The 16,164-nt window shown below is 54.2% G+C and overlaps 1 protein-coding gene across 2 annotated transcripts in view; it reads right to left on the bottom strand.

Annotated features, from left to right (window-relative positions):
- Positions 1–16,164, bottom strand: part of CAPZB (capping protein (actin filament) muscle Z-line, beta) — a 172,489-nt gene that overhangs the window by 28,955 nt on the left and 127,370 nt on the right. For both annotated transcript variants that reach the window (XM_012656938.1, XM_012656937.1), the window contains exon 4: positions 11,523–11,636. In XM_012656938.1, the coding sequence (XP_012512392.1) occupies positions 11,523–11,636 (114 nt within the window). The remainder of the gene's footprint in view (positions 1–11,522; positions 11,637–16,164) is intronic.

The following is a 16,164-nucleotide window of genomic DNA, read 5'->3' as shown; positions in this document are numbered from 1 at the left end:
CTCTTGCTCAGGCTGGTCTCAAACTCCTAAGCTCAAACAATCCGCCCACCTTGGCCTCCCAGAGTGCTAGGATTACAGGCGTGAGCCACCGCGCCCAGCCGGTTCCTAACATCTTAAGTCTCTGTCAAAGCTCTGCTCGCACACCTCTGGTGACAGAGAACTCACTACATTCCCAAGGCAAACATTTCCATTTTAAACAATTCAAATTGTCCTCTCTGGACTTGAGTGAAAACGTCTACCTATTGCCTTCTGGAACCACACAGAGCAAGAACTTAATGCCCTTTCCTCATCTAGTCCTTTTAAGCAGCTAAAATTGGCTCACACACACCCCAAGATTATTCTTTTCTGGCCTCTCATCCTTACCTTCTTCCCCTAAGTCCCTATTCCTTATCTATCCGCCTCCTACACACCCCGGGTCGCCAGTGTTCTTAAGGACACCAGAACAGAAAACGATGCCCTAAGTGTTAATCGATGCACGGAGACTAGCACATCTCTTGGCAAAGAAGCCACTTCCTCCCACAAGGACCCAAGACCAATTTAGCTTTCCTGGCGATCACGCCTCACTCGCACTGACACACACTGAGCTCGCAGTCATCTCGAATGAGTATTTTTTCTTCTGTGCTGCCATGAAATCGTCTCTCACATCCTATGCTTGGGAACTTGGTATACCGGGCCGGAGAGTATCACTCTCCACTCCGATCTGTTAAGTATAATTCTCAGAGACACGGCTTTAGCATTTCGACTTATCTTTTGGGATTCTGAATGTGCTGTCATCTGCTTCCTATCCAAGCCACCCTTTCCTGGAGGTTTCCGTGCACGGAATGTATGTGAAAGCATGCGGCAACGCAAATGACTACATAACCGAGTTCCGGACTGTGTGGACCGGCTCTCTGTGCTAGAGAATTCCAAGACTTTCTAGAAAGAGTACTGGCAGCCAGAATGAAGGCTTCTGTGCATTAATGGTGCACTAGGAAGGGGTGTTATGGTCTGGGCGCTTCCTTCACGCTGGGGGACGGTGGCAAGCCGAGAGTGCCCACAGCCTCACCTGGAGTGAGGGACCTGCTGGGGCTTATGGGGGAGGGACAGAAGGGAATACATGAGGTGGGGTTGGCCAAAATGCTATTAATGGCTAAAGAGTTCAGAGTAAAAATTTTAAAATGTTGGTGCAACTGAAACAAGTAGAATTTCTCTATTCTCTGGTGCTAATAAGCTAGGAACACTGGCCCTTAAAAGATCCCAAGTTGTGAAATTCCACAAGATTCTTCTTTTCCTATCCTGTGTTCTTCCGTCACGTATACGGTCTGTTCCCCTTCTGAGATCGCACCAAGTAGTAACAGCGAGACCCGTGAGAAATAAATGGTCATGAGGGACACTTCGCTGTAACTGGTGCTTGGTCGCTCGGGTGTTAGTTCAAACAGAAACGACGGATTTTATGGCAAAGCGAGAGAACAAACCCACAGGCAGAGCTATTCCACCAGCGCTGAGGTTCTGGCCCACAGACAATACCTTCTTGTTTCCTCCCAGCCTAAAAAGGAAACGAAAATCCGCAGCTATCAGCACTAATTTGTTTTTCTGATCATCCTTAACATCCTTACAACATAAAAAGGGCACCCGGTACTCACAGGTGGGAACAATTCAATTCCACCCCAGGAAAGAAAGAAAACTCTCTAATTTGCTCGGAGAGGCATCTAAAACCTGGGCCCCCTCCTTGCAGTGTAGACCAACTTTCCTTTTTTGTCTGTTGGCTCCGAAGTGGCTACCTTCGAGAAGCTGAGTGTGTCCCCTGCCCATCAGAAGGGTGTGGGTGCTGCCCAACAGGCACAGCTCGGCAAAGTCCAGACAGCTGCAGATAGCACGCGAGAGGCTGGGAACAGTGTGTCCCAGCCTCCACTCAGGGTGCCTCTGGAAAAGAGGGAAGACACCAAACAACAGACCAGAAGTCCCTGCCGCTCTGCTTGCCTGGCAGAGTAAGCACTCGACAACCCAGTGGCTGCTGCTCTTCATCAGGCTCTTTCTGTCCGGGCTCAGGAGAGAAGACAACCCAGCCGTGCCCTGAACTGCCAGGAAGCATCACTCAGAAACACGAGGCGCTGCTTGCTGCGAGAGCCCCCCACCCACAGCCCTGGGGGCTGGACTCAGCTCCGCACAAAATGGAGAAAGATCAACACTTGGCTTTGGGCGGGCCACGTCTAGATCTGATGCTGAAACCCAACCGCCCTTGTTTGTGTGTTGAGACCAGCTGTTTTCACCACAGTTTAAGGAACGTGGCCCAGAGTCTGCCTGTGGACCCGGGACAGGTATTCGGCGGAAATTCCTTCCAGTACACACAGGTGCAACGATCCCCTGAGCAAACATACCAATCGGCTTAGGCATGTGCGACTTTAATGCCAGTTGCACTTAGAAGTGCACATCTGGACCGCGGCTGCCGCACTTTATAGCTTCTCTTTATGAGGTTTTTATTTTTTTACTTAAAGAGAAATAATGAAGGCTCTCTGGAAACAATGGTGCTGCTGGCGTGCTCGCCAATCTGGCTCTGGGGTCTGCCCGAACCGTCCACACTCGGCACCACCACGACCGTCTTTTGTACTCTGGACTACTGGTGACACTGCTGCTAGCCCCATGTGGCCACCTTATGAGAACGCGACAGTCAAGACGTTCTAGGGCTTCGAAGCCATCACTCTCATTCAAAGCTGCTATTTTTTAAGAACCCATTCTGTGCCGGGGCATTGCATACATTATTTTACAGTTAAGAAAACTGTAACTCAGAGAGCTAAAGAATGTGCCCAAGTCGCAGGGCTGAGAAGTGGGGAGCTGGGAGTGGATGTCAGGTCTGGTTGGCCCCAGAGCCAGTGTTCTGTCCCCATGCCAGGCTGCCTAGCCATCATGAGACATCCCAGCTGTGGTGGGAGGTGCCTCCTGGAGCACACGCTGCCTCACGGTAGAGAGGAGTCAGGGAAGGAAAGGAGCCCCCTGGATGGCCCGCAGTCGGGCACGGCACTGAGCACCCTGCACTGGGCGCTCTGGAAAGCAGAATCCTCTGCCTCAGCAGCCGGGGCTGCGGGCTGAGCCTCTGCACCACCGCCTGTCCCTGATACTCACACAAAGCAGCTCTCCACCGCAGGAGCCTGGGCCGTAGCTCAGCCCGGGGAGCCTGACCACGGGAGGCGGCTGGTCCCTGCTTCCAGCGGCGGTTTCACCCAGCAGCCCAGTGAGACTGTGTGCCATATGGTTACAGGAACCCAAGAATTCTGGAGGCATCGGAGTCGCCAACGCTGACTCAGGAGATGTTTATGAGTGAACTTGTTTTCTGCACACTCCTGGTTTCCATTTAGCTTTCTTTTACCAGATGAAAATCAGACAGCACATACCAAGGCCTGTAGCTTTCGGGTGCAAGATGAAGGGTACCTGCAGTGAATGTTCCAGTCACTAGCCCCAGCGTGGGGGCAACATGCAAGCCTGTCTAGACCCACTCTTCAGGGGCTCTAGAACCCCAGCAGATACCCCCCCTTAGGAGGAGTGATCACGAAAAAGCTGAAACTCACCCTGCAAGGGCAGGGAGCAGGCTCAGCTCTGCTCCCCTCGAAGCCGAGAGGGCTCCCCGAGACCTGTCTCCCTACCCAATGACAACAACACAACCGAGGTGAGCTTGGGTTTCCCCATCAACTGCTTCCAGCACTTTCACGTGAGCCCGAGGCTGTGGCGAGCCAGAGTCCCACGGCAGGCAGGCGGGTTCTCAGAGGCCTTCTGCACATGTGGCTGAAGATACACACACATGCTAAAACGCGAATGCTAATTACACTGCTGACAAGCTGAAAGCCAGAGACGGTGTCCCTGTCTTTACCCTGCTGCTCCTGGAGCACAAGATGTGCAGAAGGTGGTGCCCATCACGGGATCCTTCCAGAGACCTTCGTCTGGGAAAAGGCCCTACCTCTGGGCAAGGAAAAAGAACACAGACCTATCTGAAGGAGCAGGCAGTGAAGGTGGATGTGCCCAACCAAACGGTTCCTCCAGCTCCAGAACTTTCCTCTGCCCCCCGCCCCGGCCTGGTGGTTTCTGGCAGTGGAAGGCACTGCGGAGCCTCGAATGGTGGATCTCATGCAGCCAGGCCAAGGGGCTCTCCAATGGCAGCAGACTGATCGGGGTCTTTCCATGCCTGGCCTCTCCAACCTGGCCCCCAGAGGATCTCTTAGGATGCGTGTCACAGTCGTCATACCCCTGGGACCCCTCAAGCTTGTCCCCATGTGCCCAGAGTGCCACCCAGAGGTTTGCACCTCTCCTCACTGCCACGTCCTGCTCTCGCCTTCACTCACTGACCACAACCACCCTGGGACCACCTTGGGACTTGGCCCCGATGACTCCTGCTCACAGCATGGTGCTCCCCCTTCAGGTTACATGGCTGTGCCTGGGCTCCCCCGGCCCACTTGAGGATTGGTGATTCGCTAGGACTCACGGGACTCAGCAGAGCTGTGCTCAAGGACGACATCTGTTACAGTCAAGGACACACAGCGAAGTCAGCCCAGGGAAAGGTGCATGGGCTGAAGTCCAGAGAAACCAGGCACAAGCTCTCGATGCCCCACTTGGTGGGGTCACACAGGACGTGCTTACCTCTCCCAGTGACGAGCGATGACAACATGCGTGAAGTGCTGTCTACGGCGAAGCCCATTGGAGGCTCGGTGCCCAGGGACTTAGTGGTGAGCATCCCCTACCCGGCACACAGTGAAAGCTCAGAGCCCCAGAAGGCAGCACAGGCCACGCTGCTTGCTCACAGTTTGTGCGCCCTGAGCCGCTCTCATCAGGGAATGATGCCAGCCACGGGCCAACCCTGCAAGTGGCCCTTCGAAGGGCAGTGGTCTCAGGGCAGCTCCACTAACTCTCTCTCGCAGAAGGGCAAACCCGCTATAACCCACCTACGGTCCCTTCCTTAGCAGCCCTCTGCCCTTCCCTGCCTCAGCACCTGGCTTTTGTCAAATTGTGCGTTCACTTGTTCCTGTGGGCACTTCCTCAGCCCTGCGAGGGAGGGGCCGCGTCCGACACATTCACCCCTGACCCTAGCGTGTGGCAGCACCCCTGGCAGCTCTCAGCAAACGGGTGGTGAACGACCCCGAGGACTCTCTCCAGGCACCGCGGACGGGAACAACCAGCATCTTCATTCGGCTCACTGCACCGATGAGGTGCACCGCGCAGGAATCATTGACTCCATGTTCGAGATAGAGATTTATCCTCCAGGTCTCACTGTGGGTGGTGGCAGAGCCACATCCAGAATCCACAGCCCCCTCGCACGGTGGCGGCATCTCGCAGCCTGCGTCCTTGCCGAGTCTGCCACCAAACAGCTGATATCCACAGTCGCAAACGCACAGAATATGGGACAGTGTAACTGCTGCACGAGTAAAATGATCCCGTCACCCCAGCAGCTTGAGGGTCACTGAGCAGACACGAGGAGTCAGTGCCGCAGGGGCCTGTGGATGGCACCTCACCGAGTGCCCCTCAGTCCCGCAGGACGGGCAAGAAACGGAGGCTTGGAGAAGTCAGCTCACTCGCCAGCGAGAGTCGGTCAGTGAGCACGGCAGAATAGAGGGACAAGTCCAAACCTGTCCTAAAGCCAGGGTCCTCCCTGCTCTGTGGCCGGGCCTTGGACGCCCTGGTGGAGACCAGAGCTCCTGCTGGGAGGGCTCTGGGCCTCCTGCCTAGAGCCTGCACCCCTGGAAGCTCAATCACCTGCCCCCACACACTTCTGCACTATTTCCTCAGAAAATCTCCCTTGCCACGGCAATGCCCCCAGGATGGACACATCAGAACGCCTCAGCCTCTGCTCACACCCCGAGGAAAGGGGTGCCCCGAGGGGCCCAGGGCTGCGAGGGCAGCTGGAATTTGCAGTTTCAAGGACACAAGAAACCTGCTGACAAACGTTTCTCACACACAAACATGGCTGTCCTGCCCTTCCCGGGCCAGAGTTCCTCAAACGTCATCTGACCACAGGGATGGAGAATGGAGGGAAGGAGCGGAAACAACCACAGTTCTAAAGTGGCCCAGAGACGGGGAGAGGTGTGGGGAGCCCAGGTAAGGCCCATCTTCCAGCACCCGGCCGCTCCTGCAGAGTCCTGCGGGCCCCGGGACTGCCAGGGGGACTCCAGCCTCATTTCACTCCGTAAACTTGTTCCAGACAGGCAGGGTTGATTGGAAAAGCTAATTAAAGCTTTTGAAGATTATCTCAGACCCAAAGCAAGGGAGAACACAAAATGCCTCCCCACCCTGCTCCTCCACCCCCCAGACTCTGGCCTTCGTTAAGCTTTGATTTCAATCAATTGCACACTCACTAAAATTAACTTATAAGGCCAATAAATTGCAACCGCATGTTTGAAGGTATTATCTGCTCCAAGCCAAGAGCCAAGGATTGCAGAGCACGGAGCAAGATGTCTGGCGCAGATGGGAGTAATCATCTTGGGAAGAAAGCGGTGCCAGCTCTTCGGTCAGAACATCTGGTCTCGGGCAGAACCCGCGCCGACAGAGGCCAGGGCGAGACCCAACGTGAAAGCTCGAGCAGGGAAGGTTTCCTGTCTTCTCTGGGAAGCTGGAAAATCAAAGTACTGATCTTGGGGTTCATGTAGCCAGGGAGGGATCACATGGCACACAGGGTGTGTCTGGCAGCTGGGTGCTGGCCCTACGGCAGAGGCTCCACTCTAAATCTCTCCGAAGAAGGACGGAGCACTTAGGCCAAGCAAGGAGGTTTTGTGACCCATGAGCTGCCCTAGGCTTGGGCCTAAAAAGGCAGAGTCAACTCTCCCGGGACAGAACATCAAGTGACCCCACGAGCCAGCGCCCAGGAGTCTGCCCTCTCTGCTGCCCTTCCCCATGGCCCTGGCGCTCAGTTCTAATGACGCTCCCTGCACTGAGCCAGACCCGGCAAGCAGAGGTAGAAACCGTGCTGGGCCTTGGCAGAGAGAAATGAGAGTAGCCTAGAGGTGGGTTCCAGGTGGGAGGGCTGGCGGCGGGAGGGAAGTGATGAAATTGAAGAGGACTTGAGAGTAGACAGGCCCTTACCCAGCCCCAGCACTCCGGCAAAACATGCCTGTCATCTCCTAAGCATCTTCGGCAAACTGACTCTTCTAATCTAACAACAGGGTTGTTGGGCAGCGCTACCAACAGCTGCCTGACAGTTACTCTCACGGTGGAAAGTACTGACTACTCGGATCCCTCACTGCCGCTGGGGATGGCAAAGAAGGGAATAGACAAACGTGAGAAGACTGAGGTGAGCATGCAGCAGGGACCCAGAGCAGGAGGGACCGGGAGGGGAGGGGGGCCAGGAGGAGGGGGAGCCAGGAGGAGAGGGACACAGGAGGAGAGGGACACAGGAGGAGGGGGACCCAGGAGGAGAGGGGAGGAGAAGGGCCCAGGAGGAAAGGGGGCCCAGGAGGAGAGGGACCCAGGAGGAGAGGGACATAGGAGGAGAGGGACATAGGAGGAGAGGGACATAGGAGGAGAAGGGCCCAGGAGGAAAGGGGGCCCAGGAGGAGAGGGGCCCAGGAGGAGAGGGACATAGGAGGAGAGGGGCCCAGGAGGAGAGGGACATAGGAGGAGAGGGGGCCCAGGCACTGCTGGACTTCAAAGAAGGCCGTGGAGGACACGTGTTTGCCCACCTTGGGGAGTCACGCCCCCAAATGCTGGCCCTTCTAATCCATAGTTGAGAAATGCCATGCACAGGCCAGGGAAGAACAAGATGCCACATTCCACTGGAGTTACAAGCCAGAAGGGCCTGCTGGTCACCCTGTCCTCAGCCCTGTCACTCTGACCACACAGACTCCACGTGCTGATGATTAATTCCAATTCCATGCAAAGTCAAAGCCGTTACAGACCTAGGGATCAAAGCCAGTGCCTGAGACAGAATCCAAGTCTCTCCCTCAGAATTGAGGGAAGATGATTTTATCTCTGTGGCGGACGGAGCCTCTAGGGGAGGCGTGAGGGCTCCCTCTCTGGGGAGGCTGGTATGGGCTCCGGGCCGCCTGGGTCCTGCGACATCTCCTTCCACTTGCCTTTTTCAGAAGAAACCCAAGGAGTAGGGACAAGGCTGCTGGGTTACTGGGCAAAGGGGGAGAGGAAGCAGGCGGCTTCTTCACGCCGTGTGTGCACGGCCGTGCCTGCAGAAACCGCATCTGTGACAGCAAACGTGCCCGTACACGGCAGGCCCAATCTTAAGGCACGAACCAGCGGGGCACAGCAGGGCAGTGGCCAGAAAGAGCACCCAAGGCCTCCTCTTCTGGTCAAATTCGTGTGAGTGGCCGGGCACGGTGGCTCACACCTGTAATCCTAGCACCCTGGGAGGCCGAGGCAAAGGACTGCTTGAGCTCAGGAGTTCAAGACCAGCCTGAGCAAGAGCAAAACCCCTTCTCTACTAAAAATAGAAAAATCAGCCGGGCATGGTGGCGCATGCCTGTAGTCCCAGCTACTCGGGAGGCTGAGGCAGGAGGGTCATGTGAGCCCAGGAGTTAGAGGTTGCTGTGAGCTACGATGACGCCACTGCATTCCACCTGGAGCGACAGAGTAAGACTCTGCCTCGAAACAATAAAAATAAAAAAGTAAAAATCTGTGTGATTAAAGTCCAGCGTGGCCTTCCCAGCACAGAGTGAAGTTCTCTGCAGCACAGTCCCCATGAGATGACTCTGAGCTCCAGCCTGGCCAGGGTCTGGCAGTTTTTAGTCATCTCACCAGGGGCGGAGGCTGGTGCTTGAGAGGCCAGAGCAGAAGCCAAACACAGTCCTAACTCTACAACTCATCAGGACGCAAGAATTCAGGGACATCTGGGGTCGTCAGGAGCTACAGACCCGGTCAACACATGAGCGGGAGCTGCTCCTCAACTCCCCCAGCCACTGCAGGGTGCAGGCCAAGCTCCAGTCTGAACTGGGGCCCCGGAAGCAGCAGCCTGTCCCATGCGGCCCTCCTGGGCACAATGGTGTGCCTGGCCTGCTCTCAAGCGGGTGGCTTCTTCAACCACTCCCTTCTTCTCTGGCAGAGGTGGGCTTCCCCGAGCCTCTGGGCATCTCTCACCAGGCGGGGGGTGCAGGCCATCTTCCCAGCCCCTCACACAGCAGTGGAGTGACCAAAGCCAGCAGACAAGAGGCACTGTCTGTGGATGCCTCCTCTCAGAGTGACCTTGGCCTGAGCCCATGTGCCAGCGTGAACAGAAGACAGGGGAAGAGTCCAAGGAAAAGCGGGGGTGGGAGGGAAACAAACACATTTCTATGGGAACGGGTCTGTACGGGAGAGCCGGGGTGAAGGATGAAGAACAAGGCATGACCTCCTGCCCCTCCACCCCATGGAACAGCCTGGTCCCTAGAAAACCCCGTGTGACCTATGGCCAGTGTCCCCCAAGAGACAAGGCCTCCTAGCTGACTCCCCTCTGCTCTAAAACCACAGGGAAAAGAGCTCCCATTCCAGACCCCTCCGCTGGTCACCAACAACCTCCCGAGACACTGATAATGGGAAGTTCTGGAGGTGAGCAATGTACCAAGATGTTTTTAAAAAAGAGAAGAAAAAGGAGATCTGTTTTCATAATTTTTACACCAGAAACGGGCCGGTTCATCATGTGTGGTCCAGCTGGGAAAATGTTCCTCACACATGGTCTCAGGCGAGTGCTCCTCAGCACACTCTGGTAACAGTGGGTGGTTTGAAATCGATCACTTTGGTGTCCCAAATGACAGCACCAACCACTGTCCCTCGGTGACCTGTGGTCCCTGTCACATGGGGAGAGCCTGGCCCTGCTGCATCCGGCACTCACAAGGGAATGAGAGGCCTCCGGCCTCCTCCACAGCACCTTGCACTCTCCTCCTGCTGCCTCCTTGGAGGCATCGCCCCGAGGTGCGGGGGCAGAACGGCATCCTCTGGGCCTGGATCCCATCATTACAAACTGCCACAGACCCTCGGGGTCTGATTGTCCAGTTCAATCTCCAACTAAGGGCAGGAATGCACCCTGTCATCCCTCCCTCAATTCCCCCGGTCAGTTCACATTCAGAGAAGAGTGTGGGCAAAGACCGGGTGCGCGGAAACAAAAGCCCCCTTAAAAACGGGCACTTCCCAGGAAGGGGAAGGCCATACGGGACGCGGTGTAGAGTCAGACCTGGGGTGCAGAGCCCAGTCTTGCCATTTTCTAGCTGTGTTAACCACCGAGTATTTCTCTGAGCCTCAGTTTCGTCATCTGTTAAATGGGGTAACTTCTGCACATCCTATAGTCATTGCAAGGATTAAGTGATTATTCTTGAGTCTTTAATGATTATGGGGAAATGCTGAGGCCAACAGGCCACTCCCACCCCTGCGGAAGGCGCCACCGTATGCCATTGCTCACGTGAACATGGAGAGGGAATGGGAGAAAGGGGGAAGCAGCATCAAGGATGGCACTGGGCTCTTCCCCAGTCCGGCCCTCAACGGCAGCATGGGGCAACGTGCCTGAAGGACTTTACTGGGGAAATAACACCACAAACAATTCAGTCTAAAAAATAAGATCCTCCCGCCCCTGCCCATTTAAACATGGAGCCCAAGAAAAAAACACTGAGTGCAGCCTCCCAACAGAACAGAAGGGGGCGAGGCCGGGCAACCCCCTCAGGCTTCGGGGACTGCACGCATGACAGGTCCACTCCCCGTGTGGGGCGAAATCTAGCAAACGCTTTCAAAGAGGGAACCCTGCACTTCCTCCGCCTTCACTCTCAGCAGAAAGGGCAGGCTGCGTTCCTGGAGTATTCCGAGATGGTTCACGAGGAACTTACGAAGCTACACAAGGGAGCAAGTCCCCCCAGCACGGACTTGCTCGTGGTCTGCTGCTCATTTCCCACAGCGGAGTGTGGTGAGGGTCACGTACGAGGCGCATCCCCGGGACTCAGTGAGCACCTAGACCGTGGGAGGCTCTCAAGTGTCTGTCGGATGAATGGATAAACGCCGGACTCGGGTAAGATGGCTCTATGTCCCAGACCCGCCACTTACTGGGTACGTGAACTTGGGTAAGTTGCTTCACCTTTCTGTCAACCCATCTGTAAAGACGTCAGAACTGAGCTTGTAGTACGATAAAAAACTGAGGGGCTTTTGAGACGGACAGATTTGACTTTGATTCCTGGCTCTGCCCCTGGCCTTGGACAAGCACCTTAATCTTTCTGAGCCTTAATTTCTTCATCTGAAAAGCGGGGACTAAAATAGCTATTATGTGTGTGAGGATTCGAGACGCTATGTGGGCAACGTCTGGCACCGTGTCCCACACACACACAGTAGGTGCTGTACCAGCGGTACCTGCTGTTAGAAGATTCACGACGCGGAGTAACACACAGCTAAGTAGGCACACAGCAGCACTCTGTGACTGAGTCACCTCGTAACCCACCCAGTCATCAAGTGGGTAGCCCTGCGTCCTGCTATGGGTGGCTCAGAATTTCAGTTAGGTGAGCCAGGCAATAGATTCAAGCGAGACTGCTGGGCCTGGTCACACTGTCACTTAGGATTTACCTATCAACGTCACAAGAGCTAAAGTGCGCAGGGAGAAAGTAACTCACAGGTCTCGGTACTGGTCAAAGGCATTGTTGGCTTCTACCTCCAGCTTTCTCAGCCGAGCAGATGGCATGGCCCCGTCTTCCAAAGGAGGGTCATACTTGTTACTCCATGGTGACCTGGAGGGAAGGAAGGAGAAGGATATCACGTGAATTGCGGCCTATGAGCAGCGAGCCCAAGCCCTAGCCCAATGCCGTCTGACATTTCAGAGGCAAAGCTGCTACCTACAGCAAAGATTTTTCCAGGAGGTTTGGAGGTCTGCAGAGCAAGGGCTCAGACGCAGGTAGACTGGGGTCTGCACCTGTGCCCCACCTCGCGGCAGCTGTTTACTTTTTGCAAGTGTCTTAACTCTCTAAGCCTCAGCTTCCTCCCCTGTAAAAGGAGGCTGCTATTTGCCACCCACAGAGCTGTTATGAGGAACAAAGGAGAAAAGTATGTCAAGTGCCTAGGCCAGAGCCGGACAGACTGTCAGTGCTGCACAAATGTTAGTTCTTTCTTAACCCATTTTCTAAGTTTCCTTTGTGTTCGCCGCCTTAGTGGTCAACAGATGCCCATCTCTCCGTCCTGACTTGACAGAGGCTCTCTAGGAACTTTTATTCCAAAGACCTTCTCATACGATAAGTATTAAGAGAGCTGTCAGTTTCAGAAGCAGGCGAGAAACACAGCCCCACAGGGAAAGGCTGATTACATTAGAAAACTTGAGTGAGCGTGTTCTCCACATGGACAGCGGATAGCTTTTCCAATATCCAAGGGCGATGCACACATAAAGACTGCAAAGTAATGAGAACCAGTCTTTTTGCAGCCTGAAGACTTGCTGCATTTCTTAAGATGCATTTTGCCACATCAGGAAAGCATTTAATCACACAGAGAAGTGGAAAGGGGGTTATAGGGAAAGACCTACTCATTAATTCCTGCAGGTGGGGTCAGAGGCTGGGTGTTCAGAGAAAGAAGGAGAATTTAAAAGGTGAGAGAGGAATGAAAAGGAGGAGAAGACAATATGGAATTCGGGAGAAGTCCTTTACACTCTTGGGTCTAAACATCTTGATGTTTACCCTGCCAGAAGCCCACACTGCCTTCCTCGTTTCCCCTGCTGACAACAAACCTTCAAGCCACTGTGATGCGGGCCTGATGTTAAGGAAAAAAGGTATGATCATTGTCTCCTGAATCCCACTTTTAAGGCATTCTGTGCAAAGACAAGCTCTGCCAGGCACCTACGCCAGTAAATCACATCAAGATGAACGTTCAAGAATAAGTTGGATGACCTTTTCCACGAGCCATCCTTGGCTGGTCCCCAAAGGCTAAGCAGGGGAAGATTCGCTGTGCTTGGTGTCCCAACAGGGTCTCCAGGCAGCAGTTACTCCAGACCCCCTGCCCTCAAGCAGAAGGAGCCCTTTGGAGACCCCTCTTTCCAAGCTGACCATTCCCCTGCTCACCACAGCTTTGGCAGAGACTGCACGAGTGGGCTGGAACACTCGCCACTGCCCCACAGCCAGCTCCTGTGGTCACACTGGACCAAGCACATACTGCGGGAGAGGAACTTTGAACAAGCTGGGACCCTGGCTTGGAAGACAGGCGTGACGCCAACACCAGGCACCCTCACATTCTCCCGAGAGCCTCTCGCCTCCCCGGCACGGGCTGCCGTGTTAGTTCCTGCCACCTGTCTTGCTCGGCCCTCTGACAGTGCTGCCCGACAGAACTTTCTGCGATGGTGGCAATGTTCTAGATGTGCACTGTCCACAACGGTAGTCACTAGCCACACCACATACTTGAAATGTGGCTGGTACGACTGAGGGAGGGACTCAATTTTTAATTTTATTTACTCTGAATTAATTTAGATAGCCTATTCTAGAACCTCAGCTCCAAAGGGCAAGAGCCTTTTTTCTGTCTTGTTCTCTACAGCTGCTCAACACCTAGAACAGTGCCTGGCACTCAACTACATGCTTGTTTAGTAAAAAAAAAAAAATTGTTGCTGTTAAATGAATAAATAGTTGCATGCTACGCACCCCGCCCCCCGCAAGCAGAAGTAACCTTCCTCCCTGGCCTCACTCGCTCACACGTGTCCACTGCCTATAATATTCTCACCCTTCCCTTGCCCTAGACCACCAAGTGGGTGCTCAGAGAATGCTGTGGATGGGCTGAAGCCTCACAGCATGGGCAGGGAAGAAAAGACCCACAGGAATTCTGCTAGTGCCTCCAAACCAAGAGATAGAGCACCTTTCTGAGGACACCTAAACATAAAAAAAAAAATCAACAAAGGCCTCTTACCAGATCTCAGAGACAAAGATCCGGTGGAAGGGTGCCCTCGCCACTATTTATTTGTAAACAAGGCTTGGTTCCTCCGCTCTCACCCCGGGGGAGTGGACAAGGATCTGGGAGCGTGAACTTGAACTCCCTCCTTCCCCGACGTGGCCCCTGTGAGACGCTGCTCAGCACACTGCTACGCAGGACTGTTTCCACAGTTAAACGACCACCGCCTTCCTGTGGGCCTGCAAGACCCACCCGAATGGCTTCCATTTACTGGCAATCTGATTAGACACGAGAGCCCATCTCTTGTGCGGACTGGGGGCCTGCAATTTTCAAGAAGCCTGTAACTCACATTTCCCCTGGCTCACAGACGACAGCGTTTCAGGCCGTTAGTCCTGGAGCCGGGGTAATTGCAGCTGGGGGAAAATCATAACATTACCCAGAATATTCTGAGTGGAAGGGGCACTCAGAACACATTTAAGAGCTTAAACGGAGGCCATTTGAAAAAAGACAGATGGACAGGAACGCTTAGATTTCAAAAGTCAGCCCTTTCATTTCCCTCCGAGAAGGCTTTTTGTTTCAGCTAACAGGTTTCAAACAGTGCTGCTGGCAGCGGTCACACCATAAGGATCTTATTTAAGCAAACGATCAAACACGGTTAAGATGGAAACGTGTGGAGAGAATCAGAAGACCTTGAAGTTTCCTATGGAGGAGGGACAAGAGAGAAGGAAAGACGAGCGCGCTGCCTCGGCACCCCGGGCTCCTCTCCAAAGGCCTGAGACCCCCCCCCAGGGCAGGGCCACCTGGAGGGCCTGCAGGTACCAAGTCCCCAGGGCAGCCTGGCCTGGGCACAGACATGGATACACTCCCATCCTTCCACGGGGCCCTGCAGAGCTGCTGTCTTACACAGGAAGCGGAGTTTTCAGGTGGAAAAAGGAATTATAAAAATGACATCGATTACGCAAGACTCGGCTCAAGGACCAGCATCTTCCAGGAAGCATTCTCGGAACGCCATGCCTGGCTAGGCGCTTCTCCATGGCGACATGTTCCCTACCACCTTCAGTGGACATCTCTCTCCAATGGCGGGTCCACCCACTTCCTAGGAGGCTCCCTAGGACTGCACTGGACGCCACACCTACGACCAGCACTGTGTCAGGTGCAGAATAAGCCCTTCGGGGTAGGACTTGCCGGCCCCAGAGCGGTAACACCATCTCTACGCTGCGGCGCCCGCGGTCACGTCTGTGGCCCAGACCGCACATCCGCAGCCTCCCCGACATCTGCACTTCCACCTAAGGGGCATCTCCAGCTTAATGTCCCCAAACCAGCTCTTCCCAGGGTCCTCCTCTCCTTAATCAACAGTGGCCCAGGCCCCAAGCCCCGAGATCACGCTTCACACTCTTCCTCCTCCTCCTCTTCCCCTCCACCCACCTGCAACTGCTGCCAGCTCCACCTTTAAAATTGACCTCAAATCTGACCTATTCAACTCTAGTCTCTGGCCTAGATTAGGCCCAAATATATCCTCTACCTAATTTCCATTTGAAGCTAGGAAAGGGACATGATTACAGAACAGTTGTTGTCTAGTCCATCAGAAAGTCAGTATTGATTAAACCTTTTTAATATATGACAAGTTCTGTGCTATTCAGCATTTCATTCATGTTACTTCTTTTAATCCCCCCAGTAACCCTATGCTCAATGCTATTACCCTCAATCTGGCCTGCAAGGCCCTGCCAGGCCCACCCCTGCCACTCCTCAGCCCTCACCTCTGCCCCCCACCCCTTCTCACACGCTGGGACTCTGGCCATCTGCCGGCTCGGTCCTGTCAATCACCACCCAGGGCCTTAGCACCCGGCAGCTCTCCCCCAGACCTGTGCACAACTCAACTTCATCCTTCAGTTACCACTCACAGGAGAGCCTTCCCTGCCTACCTGTCCTGTCTCTCCCTCCCCTTGTCCTCTTTATTTTCTTTAGTAACACTTTCACAATCCATTTTATTTATACATTTCCTTACTGTCTGGCTTCCCCATTAGGATACAGGCTCTGCAGAAGAGAGACTTAAATTAACGCCTGGTGTGTAGTACCTGCTTAAAGAAAGATGCTACTGAGCATTCTGCTGAGTGAATGAATACTATTATTTCCATTTTAGAGATGAGAAAACTAAAGACCAGAGATGGTAAGTGATATGGCAAAGTCCCATTAATATAGGGAGCTGTGCTGGTTTGAAGCCCACGTTGGCCAACTCCAGATAATGTTCTGCTTTGACTTCTCAGACACTCCACCCCTCTTAAAAGAGAACATTAGGGGGCCGGGCGTGGTGGCTCACGCCTGTAATCCTAGCACTCTGGGAGGCCGAGGCGGGCGGATTGTTTGAGCTCAGGAGTTCGAGACCAGCCTGAGCAAGAGCGA

The sequence above is a fragment of the Propithecus coquereli genome, unplaced genomic scaffold (assembly GCF_000956105.1).
Source record: "Propithecus coquereli isolate 6110/MARCELLA unplaced genomic scaffold, Pcoq_1.0 Scaffold528, whole genome shotgun sequence".
NCBI lineage: Eukaryota > Metazoa > Chordata > Mammalia > Primates > Indriidae > Propithecus > Propithecus coquereli.
The sequence above is the reverse complement of the archived record's forward strand: the minus strand, read 5'-3'. Positions and strand labels throughout refer to the sequence as shown.